This window comes from Lutjanus erythropterus, chromosome 14 (assembly GCF_056507025.1).
Source record: "Lutjanus erythropterus isolate fLutEry1 chromosome 14, fLutEry1.hap2, whole genome shotgun sequence".
NCBI lineage: Eukaryota > Metazoa > Chordata > Actinopteri > Lutjaniformes > Lutjanidae > Lutjanus > Lutjanus erythropterus.
The window spans coordinates 1,199,752-1,212,198 of record NC_139330.1 but is presented as its reverse complement, the minus strand read 5'-3'; the positions used below and the strand labels follow the sequence as shown (position 1 = coordinate 1,212,198).

At 39.1% G+C, this 12,447-nt stretch overlaps 1 protein-coding gene across 3 annotated transcripts in view; it reads left to right on the top strand.

The window, feature by feature from the left end:
• Nucleotides 1–9,563, top strand: part of LOC146314999 (spectrin beta chain, non-erythrocytic 1) — a 136,812-nt gene extending 127,249 nt beyond the window's left edge. For 2 of the 3 annotated variants that reach the window (XM_084736645.1, XM_084736643.1), the window contains 6 exons: nt 661–761; nt 1,001–1,055; nt 6,686–6,888; nt 7,173–7,346; nt 7,716–7,758; nt 8,011–9,563. In XM_084736645.1, the coding sequence (XP_084592771.1) occupies nt 661–761; nt 1,001–1,055; nt 6,686–6,888; nt 7,173–7,346; nt 7,716–7,758; nt 8,011–8,223 (789 nt within the window). In that variant the 3' untranslated portion in view covers nt 8,224–9,563. Of the gene's footprint in view, nt 1–660; nt 762–1,000; nt 1,056–2,217; nt 2,620–6,685; nt 6,889–7,172; nt 7,347–7,715; nt 7,759–8,010 lie in introns of those variants that run through there. The other variant, XM_084736646.1, reaches the window with a different exon arrangement.
• The last annotated feature ends 2,884 nt before the right edge of the window (nt 9,564–12,447 follow it).

The window sequence follows — 12,447 nt, the reverse complement described above, 5'->3', positions numbered from 1 at the left end:
CGTTCATGATCCTCATCTCTAACACAGCTGTTTAAAGCTGCTTGTTCTGCTCCATTTCTATGAAAGTTTCATTCACAAAAATCAGCAGACAATGACATAAAAAGTTTGTAGTCACATCGTACCGGCCATTAGTGGTTGTATGTCTTTTTTAATGAATTAAGTCTTCATTTATTCCCAAAAGTACAGCCATTTTACACGCAGTTAGGAAAAAAAACTAAAATACTTAGACCCTCATTATTTACAGTAAATGCATCCTAAATATTATAGAAATGTTACTGTTACCATCTACAAAACAAAGTATTTTGGTATTAAAACCTCTAGTTTTAATTTAACCTGCAGTATCCTGCGCCATAAACACACGTTTGATTTTTCTAACAATCCAAAGAGCTTGAAAATCAGTCGGGTTATGATGATTTTAAATGTGGATAGACCCCCTGCCTCCATGGTCATACACGCACCAGGAGACGTGGCTGCCCCAGAACAATATGGCGGCCGCGTTGATGCACAAGATTCAACCACGAGGTACTGAAGGGAACAAAATGCAGTCTGGTTACGACTGTAGTGGAGCAAACCGATGTTAATGTAATAAACTTGAACCTGAGAGCAGACGTGGTGGTATGAGTGTTTTTTGCATGAGGCTCCGTGTGTTTGTGTGTCCAGATGGAGTTATTGGAAGTGAGAAGAGCGCAAGAGGAAGAAGAGAAGAAGAGACAACCCCCGCCCACTGAGGCTCAGCCGGGCGACGCTGCAGCTCAGCAGAGGTCAGAGTTCAGTCAGTGTGTTTGTTCAGGAGTTTCATAACTGTCATATACAAGCTGTTTCCTCTGTTGTTTTCTTGAGCAGTTAATGCACATAATCTTTAAATTTCACTGCAGGTGTGCAGAAGTCAATATGATGGATAAATCAATAATGTCAGTTGTGTGTGTTTACATAGGTGTGAAGTCCAGGTGTGTGTGTGTGTGTGTAACTCTGTGTGTGTGTCTCTGTGTGTGTTTTGCAGAGAGGGCGAGCCGGTGTCTCAGAACGGGCTGCCGTCCGACCAGGAGTCTCCCAGGGTTAGTTACCGCTCGCCTGCCTACCAGAAATACAGCAGCACCCTGCAGAGCCGCAGGCCCACCGCTGCACCCTGACACACACTCACACACACTCACAAACATAAACACACACACATGCAAGATTAACCTTTGACCTCATATAGACAGATCACAGATTCTGCTGTTAACCAGCTGTGTTAACAACAACAATAATTCTGTATTTATCATTTGTTTTCATCATTTATTGTTTGCTTCTGTCTTATTCATTAATGATTTCTTATTTTCTAAGTTTAAGTTTAACTTTGACGGTGTCACATGCATAAATTCATCTTTGTGTTGAGATGTTAGAATAATGACTTCATCTTTGAGAGGCCTCTGAATCCTAATTACCTCTGAAAATGTAGTCTTACTTTGGAGACACTCAAACACTAAGAGTACGAGTGTAAGAGGACCAGTCATCCTCACCATGGTCTCATTAGTTTACAGTTTAACAAAAGTAGCATGTAAGTGCATTAAAAGGCCTCTGTGTCCACCTGGATCCTCCTCTGCGTCACGTGTTCTGTTTTAGAAGAAGAAGCTGTTATGATTCCTGCTGTTTCTGCGAGAGTTTATTTTACTGTTTTAGTAAGAAAATGTGGCAGTCTTCCAGCAGTATATCAAAATGAAGAGTAAAAGATCCAGGTGGACACAGACACATTCAGTTTTGTTCTGCTTCATAAAGGAGATTTACTTCTTGAAAAGTAGTTAACACCATTTATCTTTAATGACCAACATTTGTTTTAATCAAATTTGTCCTCAGATAAACAAATGTTCTTAAACTTACCAAACATTCCTTTTTATACTTAATTAGTTCAATGAAATAAATTAGAAATAAACCTGATGGTAAACATGAACAAAATGATACTAAACCTAAAGACCAAACAGACATGTTTGCATTTTGAGACGTTTAGCGATGAAAGTATGAATTCACGTTTGGTGTGAGTGTGATTGTATGAGTGGTGTATGGGACCACAGAACACACACAGAACACACACAGAACACACACAGAACACACACAGAACACACACAGAACACACACAGACACACACAGACACACACGACAACAAGCCACATCTGTGTTTCTATCCGTTCCTCCCTTTATTTGTTCTTTTCCTTCCTCCTTTCCTCCCTGTGTCTCTCTCAGCTCGACACTCCTGTCCTCCTCTCCCCTCAGCTGTTAATGTTTCTGCTCGTTTACGTCATCATTTATAAACTCACCTTCTGGAATATGAACACCTGAGGAGGCCACCGACAAATCACACAGCCCTCCATCGAAAATCAGCTTTTAAAGCCCAAAACAGTCCAGACATGTTGATCGGTGTTGGTTTTTTATAGATAATTATCTCTAAATGTAAGTCATTGTGTCATCTGCATAATGAGACATACGATGATAAAACCAAACATAAAATAACACTAAATCTAATATAAAGCATGCATTCATCAGTGATAACAAATCAACAGAAACACTGTAATACTGTAGTATAATCTCCGATAAATGATGTCTTACTCTTATTGTCTTAAAATAAAGAATTTTAAGCTGCTATAAGTTTAGTTTGGTCTTTAACACTAAACTCAAGCTTCAGATCAAAACACAGATTTATGCTCATTTACATTTCAAAATGCTGCTCTGTAGTGTTTTTAAATCATTTTCTAAAGTAATATTTTGCCAAAGATGGACAAAAATAATTCTTAAAACTATTATGTTCATACTTTGGTGCTTTAATTCTTATCTACCTGCCCCAGGTGTGTCCACATCCCACAGTGTGTACCAGCATGTTTTCCATCACATGACAAAAACCATTCAGTAACAGAAGACACGTTTCTGTCATGTAAAACAACAACCTGCATGTGAGTGACATCATTTCTTCTCAATTAACAATTTGTTATGGAAAATATAGAAAAACTGAAAATATCAAATACTATAAAAAGTTCTTGTGTCTAAATATTAATCAGAATTCATTATCTAAAAGTTCTATAATGTATATGAAATTCACCGCCACTAGATGTCGCACTAAAATACCATCATCTCTGATCAAACGTCTGCATCAGACAGGTCATCGTAAAACACACAACCTCAACAGAAACTAAATAAAACTCAAACTGTCTTCAGCGTTAAAACGATCACCGACTCTTGTTTGATTTAAATAAATCCAGAATTCACAGAGTTAAAATTGTTATTTGCTGCTATATTAATGTTAAAAATGTAATTGGTTTTTGACAGTATTGTTAATAATACATTAAGTAGCTGCATTCATAATTATTAGAGCCTGTTCAGCAGAGAAATAGAACCATTAAAACTGTAATTTCAGAGGAGAAATCAACATTTGTTGTTCATTTTCCTTCTTGAACGATGTCCCACTCTTCATTTCACTCTCATGCTCACTTTTTTACTTTTAATGTACTTCACTGTTGTTTGGTAAAAAAAAAAACAAAGCAAAGGCAAATTAATGATCTTTGTTTCATTTAAGTTTCATAAACAGTGTATTATTTTTCTTTGGTGAGCTCAGTGATCCTTGTATCATTCAGACTTAAGTCCAATTAATGCTTAGTAATTAAAAAAAAATATTTGTCAGAAATTATATTAAGTCATTCCAGAAAAATAAAGTTAGTACTTAGACTTTTTTTTTAGTAAAAGCAATTCTGTGCTGACACATAATCACATGTGATTACTGATCATGATTACTGATTACTGATCATGATTACTGATTACTGATCATTCGTGTACAGATGAATCCATCTTCACAGTCATTCCACAGCTTCATGTAAAAACTGATCCTCCATGAATTCATGAGCATTCAGACACATCCCAGAGTGTGTGTGTGTGTGTGTGCGCATGTGTGTGTGTGTGTGTGTGTGTGTGTGCGTGCGTGCGTGTGTGTGTGTCCATCCTCTTCAATATATTTACTCAGTTGAGTCACTAGGAAACTGTTTTGTATTCCCATTATTATCAGTTTTCATGGTTTCTTTGTTTCTCTTCATGGTTTCTGTTTGCATGTCCATCCAGCTCGCTCAGTCGTTCCCTGACTAACACACGTTCTCCAATAAACCCTGTCAGAACCAATCGGTGGTCTCAGACCCGTTCTGGTGTGTCTGGTCTGTCCGTGTGTTATTAATGTGTAGCTTCTCTCCACATACAGTGTTGGTGTTCATGTGTTTGTTTGGTTTTTTTTTGTTGCATGCTGTCACATTTTAGTTTTCTGGTGTATGTTGTATTTCTTCATCTCATGTTCTTCACCGATTTCATCCTGGGGCTCGACACAATTTATATGTTTTGCAGATTATTATTTGTTTTGCTTAGTAGGTATTTTCATCGGCATGGATCAAAATCTACAAAATGACAGAAAAGTCTCCAGAACGATTAGATAGTCATGAACTTAGCTTGTTATTAGTCACTTTCTTTGTTTTCAGAGTAAAATAGAAGTAAACCAGATATTTGTTAGTTGTCTGCTGAGTAAATTAACTACCAAGATGTTGATTTTTGGAATAGAAAGTTAATTCCACATAGTTGCTAAGTTTCATGCCAAAGTGGCTGTTGTTGTAAATAAATTAACCATCCATGGTCAGACTTCTAGTTGGTGCTTTAAATTCTTGATCTTGTTGAAAACACAGCAGGTGATCTTGCAGGAATTTGTCCGATGCTAAATTGGATGCATGTCACCAGTTTGGGGCTAAAATCGAACGGAAACCTTGTGGTGTCTGCCAGGCTTTACTTGTTTTATCTGTTACTTTGCAGAGATTGTGCTTTTACTTAAAATTCTGATTTTATTAAGTTGTAATTTAGACTAATTCTGATGAAGTCTACCATGAAAGTTATGTTACACAAATGTTACAGTAGCATTACTTTATACGCTCCGATATTTGACAGTTTAGTACAATAAAATAATAATAAAATGTAGTAAAATACAACTTAATTCTGGAACACCCCATACATCCCAGTGTTTGGTAAAGATGAACACATTGCCTAATTTTGGGATAAAGAAGCAGAAGTTGATATGCAGTTTTCTTATTGCAAAATTTGAAACAACAAGCAGTTTTTAGAAGAGATAAAATAACCGCTGGGATTGGTCTAGTGTAGGCTTTCAGGATATCTTTTGCAGTATTTCAGTAAAAAATACTCTGAAGCTTGTGATAAACTTTCAGTTACAGATTCTAGGATGGTCTGGACCTTGACTGTTTTCGGTTCGATTGATCTAACCTCTAAGAACAGGTCTAATGTTTGTCAGACTTCCAATAAAAAAATCTCTGAATGGGTCCAACCTTTGATTAGCTGTGAGGTAAAGTTCTCAGATTTTGTCCAACTCTTACCAAGATTTAAGACAATGCTTTCGAGATTAGCTGAGCCCTCGAGGTTACCGATAAACTCTCACTCGATTGGTCAAGCTTTTGCCAAGTTCTAAATAAAAGCTCCCAGGATCGGTCCAGCTCTTGCAGCCCTTCAGTTAAAGCTCCCAGGATTGGTCCAGCCTCTGAACTGCTCTCAAAAAGAGCGTCCACCATTGGTCCAGCCCTTGAAGAGCTCAGTCACAGGGTAATAAGCATCTGGTTGGAGTGGGTGTGGTGTGGAAAAATAAAATCTGTTCTGATACTAGGCCAATCGCATTCTCCCCTCACCAATAATGATGCCCAGTAATGAGTTCCAAGCAATTTTGTGGATAATTGTTTGAGATTTGTTTTTTTGTTGTTGTTGTTGTTCTTCCCTCCTGCTGGCTTCTCCCTGTCCTCGTCTCTCTTCACACTGTCCTCCACGTTGTGTGTTCTGAAGTTGTGTTGTGATTGTTATGCATGTCCTAAAACCTGTGATCAGTGCATGATGAGATCCCCTGATGTACAATGCAGATGTTTTTCTAATCAGTACTGGAATCCAGCGCTGAACTCACGCAATTAAATGCTGAAAACCAAAAGCTTAAAAATGCATTTAGGAGGCTGTTTAAAGTCTAGTTTAGTTGCATGTCTAAGATTAGCTTGCACTGAGTTTGAGAGATGTTCTAGTTTAACTTAGTCTGTGCCGTCTGCTGAGATGGCGTTTAATTTTTGAGCAAATGTCAAAGTGAAAAAAATGCCAGGTGGCGTATTGTGGTGGAGGTCAGGGTGGATTTGTTGGGCCAAACACACAGATGACTTTCACGCCCCTGCAGCTTCATCCGGCCATGTTTAGGATATGGAGCATGACTGGTTGCTAGATCGACTTGGGACTTGAGTTTCAAGGCTTGAGACTTGCGTATGACAAACTGCACAGTTGTTTTAAAAACTTTCCCTCTTAAATGTTACTGGTGTGACAAGTTGACTCAGTCCACTTGTGTACAGTTTAGTTCAGACTTGGTCAACAGTTTTATTAAGTCAGATTTTATTTAGCCTGTTTTATGAAATTGTTGTAAAGTTTGCAGACCAGTACCAGACTATAAAGCACAGACCACCAGGTCCATTCAGGTGTGTGTTTTGGGTAAGTGTAGAGAATTTCAGCGCGTCAGACAGCCTGTGATTCTGCTCCGCTCTGCATGCTGCAACTCTGATAATCCTGATTTACAGCTTCTGTGTCTGAGAGAGAAAGATTTATTTAATGAGATCCATCCATCCACAGTCCTCTGACTCTTCTCTCTCTCTTCTGTTTCCAGGAGAACGTGGAAGGGGGTGAGGTGGTTAACGGGGTGTCGGAGCCCAGCCCCGCGGGGTCTCCTGGGGCGTCACGCAAGGGCAAACCCAGCCAGGCGGCGACCCTGCCGGCCAAGACCCAGCAGGAGGCTCCCACGTCCCAGCTGGAGGGCTTCCTGCACCGCAAACACGAGTGGGAGGGGCATAACAAGAAGGCTTCAAGCAGGTAGGAATCACCTGGTGGTCGTCAGACAGAGAACTTCTGAAACACTTGTCTTATCAAGAACCCTTGACAAGCCCCTTCTTCAAAAGTAGGTTCCACAGAAGCAGCAAATTTGAGGAAGAACCTCTCTGGACATACCTGTAGACAGACAGAGATTCCCTCCTTGAAAGCCAGAAAACACAAAACTTACAGTATTAGAATGATTAATTATTGGTTAGAAATCAGTAATGCTGTTAGCTGTGAAGATATTGATAACTGATCAGACTCTCGTGTCTGTGTCTCTGCAGGTCGTGGCACAATGTATACTGTGTGATCAATCAGCAGGAGATGGGTTTCTATAAGGACCAGAAGAGTGCCAGTCAGGGTATTCCCTACCACAGCGAGATTCCAGTCAGCCTGAAGGACGCCGTCTGCGAGGTGGCGCTGGACTACAAGAAGAAGAAACACGTCTTCAAGCTCAAGTGAGAATCCTGCTGACTCAGCAGTGCAAACAGGAGCTGCTAACAGAGTAAAAAGACACGTACAGATGGAAAACGACAAGCAGCAGTTATTTATGTTTTCGACCACTTTTCTGGACAGAAGAAGTCCTCAACAAGCTGTAAAACACAACATCTCAGCCTGAACCAGACAGTAAACGTGTAAAACCAAAACTAGGAGCTGAGGCTAAAAAAAAAGGCTCAGTCCAGCTGCTCAGTTCATGTGAATTAGAAAATATTGATCCATCCAAATGAATCAACCATCACTTGTTCAGAGTAAATCAAACCTGTTGCTGTCATTTAGACTAAATATTCACAATGAATATTATTTAATACATTCTGTACCTTCCACAGGATTACTGACGGGAACGAGTATCTCTTCCAAGCCAAAGATGACGTAAGTTTAAGAAAAAAATAATCTTAGTCTTTCTGTTATAACAGTGTGTAAAGCATTAATAAATGGTTTATAACACTCTATAATAACCTAATTGTAAACATACATATGTGTTTATGTTATATTTTATATTTGTATAGTTTATATAGTATAAATAAATAAATAATAAAACACAGCTGTAATAAAATAAATTGTAGACAAATACTGTCCCTGAATAAACACTAACCCGTCTGTCTCCGTCTCTTCGTCCTCCAGGAGGAGATGAACGTGTGGATCTCGGCCATCACGGCCGCCATCTCGGGCGACAAGTCGGAGGTCACCCCCAGCAGCCATAGCACGCCCGCCCCCGCCGCACGCGCTCAGACGCTGCCGGCCTCCGTTGCCACAGCGACAGCAGCCGAGTCCAGCCCGGGCAAGCGGGAGAAAGACAAGGAGAAACGCTTCAGTCTGTTCAGCAAGAAGAAATAGACGCTCCTCCTTCCCTCCTCCTCCTCCTCCTCCTCCTCCCTCTGGTGCTGTTTGGGGTCGCTCCTCATTATCGATCCGTCTCTGGTCAAATATTTGAAGATGTCCACTGAAGTTTTGATCTTAGAGTCAGCTCGTAGCAACTGATACTGTAAATAACTAATAACTGCTCAAAATATAAATGCAAATTTAATCTAAACTGTTAATTGCCAGATAATGTAATAACATCAACTTATAACCAGTTTAAAATTTAAAGATACAGTATCCAACAGTTGCTTCATCAAATGAACTCCCAAACAGCCCCTCCTCTCTTTCTCTTTCTCTTCCATCTATTCTTTCGTCCTCTTCCTCCTCCTCTTCCTCTCAAAGCGTGACTCCAGCATGCAAGCTCCGAGCCAAAACTCTCCACTCTGTGCCTATCAACCGTCCGGTCTGGCTCAGAGCTCCAGTACAGCTACAACAACACACCACCTGTATCCTCTGTTCAGTTTTTGTAAGATAAGGAGCAGGAAAAAAAAAAAAGAAAAAACATAAAAAAGATCGGATTGAAGGAAAAAAAAATTAAAAACGGGGTCTGCAAACGCTTCAGGCAGCTGCTGTCATCAAAATCAAACCCAGAGTTTGCCGCTGAACAACAACACGATGTAGAGGAGTTCCCAGAATATTCCTGTTTATTACTCGTATTGATATTATTTGTGTTTTCTATTTCTTACTGTTGTTTTTTTTTTTTTTCTCTGCTTTCTCATCATCCCAGCTTTTCGTCGACTACTGCCTTTTGTGGGTTGTGTTTACGCTCCTGAGTCGTCTCAGTTTTGTTTTTGTTCTGTTTTTTGATTTTTTGATTTTTTTTTTTTTTTTTTGTTTGGGAAGTTGTAGGTAGTTCCTGTTAGGGTCCATCCTCAGTTTTTTGCGAGGCCTTGTCTTTGCAAGATGACGTGTATCCCTCTGTAGTGGGGAAAACTGAGACCACGGCGGGGTAAACCTCTGAAATTACACCTCCGAACCGCTGACATGTCAGTAAAAATATGTGAAAGTATGAAAAAGTACAGAATCGTGTTGTGAAAGTGCTAAATGTAAGACATTCTAACACTTCAAAGCGTTTGGAAAACTTAACACATTTTGTGCACTGAATAATTAATAAGTCTGCTTTTCTCTTGGTTACATTTGTGCAATAAACCTGTGAAAAGCAAATTATGTTCTGTCAAGTTCTGGTGCTGTCTAATTCCTGCAGCACCACAGACAGAAAGCGGCTGTAATTTGGAGCGTTACCCTGCGGTGCTTTGAACTGTATGTATAACTTGTGTATAACAAACTGTTAAAAAATAAACCTGTGTTTAATTTCACCTACTATTATTATTATTATTACTACTAATAAGACCTACCAACCGTAATAAGCTTCATTTGAGTATAACTTTCTTTACCTGAAAAGCTAACGATATGTACACTTAACAAATCTAAATGAAGGAGCTGTCGAGTCAAACCCGACTCGATGGGGGGAATAAATAACTAAGACCAGTAAGAATGTTTGTTAACTCAAACTTTAAAAGCATCCAGTAAGTTTTATTTTCTACTCTTTACATTTTTGAAACATTTACTTCTGCCCTTAGTTACTTGGAGTATGTTTTTTTTTCTGTTTGTTTGTTTCCTCCAGTATGTACTTTCTGTTCCACAGTTAAGCTGTCTAAGGTTTATTTAGTCTGACAAGTATGGAGACGTAGATGTACTATAAAAACTAAATTTAAGCATTGCTGTTAAGTGGACGAGTTGGTTCTAAAAAGCATTTACTGGAAGTGTCGCAGAATAATGGTCGCTTGCTTGTTGGCTTCAGCACTCCATTTTTTCTTTTTAAAGATTTCAGACTTTTGCCACCAGTGACCTCACAGTGAAATCTGTTACTTGTTTTCTGTGAAAGTTCCTTAATGACAAAATTAACGGAAGAGATTTGAGCCGTAATCAATATGCAAGTGTGCAAAAATAGATCTGTAAGCATGAAAACGATTGTTATTGGCAGAATTTTGACTTTTAACAGTTTTTGGGAACTTTGCATGTTATCTTAAAATTTGTATGCTGTAGTTTTGGTAGTTAACCTTCTGTGCCAAAACTTAGTTGGGAGTATTTGAACTGTGGTTGTATGAGGTTCTTCTCCACAGTCAGTGTGTTACCTGTGGTAGATGGAGGGCAACACGCCCCAAGTTTGGAGAAGCAGCAGGAGTTGCTGGTGTAGGAAGCTACACAACGAACTACTGTGGACAGAGTCAGCAGCAACATGTACTTTAGACACCTAAAAAAATCTACATCAGTTTAAGTGTATGCTATATTTAGAATATCTTCTCCACTTTGCCTTGCTATCAGACAGACTGTTCTGATGAGAAACCACAGTTATATAAACCAAATATCACTCTCTCTAATCCAACCAAACTCCACTGACAAAATCAGTCATTTTTATGTCACACAACACAGGAGTTGCTGGTCTGCCGCTGCCTCCATCTGTAAGTTTGTTTGTATTATTGTGTGATTTCAGTGTCTTAAAAAGTTAGTTCAGATTCACTAAAGTCACACAGTAGCACAAACAAACTAACCAATGCAGACAGCAGCAGACCAACAACTCCTGTGTTCTGTGAGGTAAAATTACTGATTTTGTCAGTGGAGTTTGGTTGGTTTGGAGAGGGCGAAATTTGACTTGTGTAACAGTGGCTTCTCATCAGAAAAGGCTGCCTGGCAGCAGAGTACAGAGATGAAAGTATTCTAAATATTGCATATACTTAAACTGATATTGATTTTTCAGGTGTCTAAAGTGCATGTTGCTGCTGACTGTGTCCACAGCGGCAGATTGCTCAGCTTCCTACACCAGTACTCCTGCTGCTTCTCCAAACTGAGGACGTGTCGACCGCCACCTACTGAAGGTAATACACTGACTGTGGAGAAGAACCTCACACAGCAACAATTCAAAAATAGCACTTACTAACACCAAAATATCAGTGAGTTTCAAAACAAGCTGGTTTCCTCTGAGCAGACTGATGCTGACGTATTCTATGAAAGCATGTTTCTACATTTTGCAGAAAAGGTGAGTTTAGATTTCAAACCAAACTGTAAATCCAATCTTTGCTCTTGATTGAAGCTTAAATTTGTTTTGTGCGCGTTTGCGATTTTGTCATTAATGAACTTTCGTACCTACCAGGAAAAGTGGAAGCAAACGAGCAGGAATGAGCCCCAAAGTGTAAAAAGGTGGGTGCGTTTGATTTTCCACAGCTGGTGGTGGGGTTGGTTGGGTCAGGCTCGGGCTTTATGTTGGTGGAAGTAACTGAGTAAATCTCTTCACTCTGTGATTGGTTCTGAAATGATTCCTGTTTTTTTTTTTCTTTTTGCTACATTCTCTGGCAATTTGATAAATATAGTGTGCATTCCTCTGTCACTGTAACCATAGTAACAAGATATTTCTTCATATTGCACAATCAACAATGCCACGATGGGGGTGGGTGGGTGGGGCTGGGTTTGGGTGGGCGGGGTTTGGGGTTTGTAGGTGAGGTATTCAGTGTGATGTGGACCAGGGGTCACTGCTAGTTGGATCTGCACCCGTAGACTTCTCCCCATCTCTGTTACATATGTGCAAAAAGCCATTAAAATGCTTTTAAAATGAACCAAACGGACTCTCTCGTGTGTGATTTATTACAGTTTTGTAATTTTTATTAGTTTTTATTTTTATTTAATTTCAATTTTTGTTTTCAGTGAAGTTTCAGTTAGTTTGCACAGTTGGTTTGCCAGATACACGACACCTCCTCATGCTTGTTGTGCTGATAAATCTGACCAAACTGACAAAGATTAAAACTGAAAACATTTCCTGTATATTTAATTTCTATTATTTTTGTCAGTACATATTAAGGCTGAACAATCAAAACAATAAATTGAATTGCGATTGTTTTGAATGATATTGCAGTCGCAGTATTAGAGGTAATGATACTTTTTACATCATTATTCTTATTTTGATTGAAAAACATTTTTAAATGACTGATGTGATGATTTTGTTTGTTTTTCTTTTTGCAGGAATTTAAACCAAATGAAGATGTGTGTTTTTCTGTAGAATCTGATGTGTAGGACAGGACGTCTCTGCCTCACCACATTCATTCATTTAAAAGTTTTTTGACACACATTTTACCTTTAACAAATATTGCACCTCCTGCGATTTGAGAATTGCAGAAAGCCATATTGCGATTTATTTATTATTGCTAG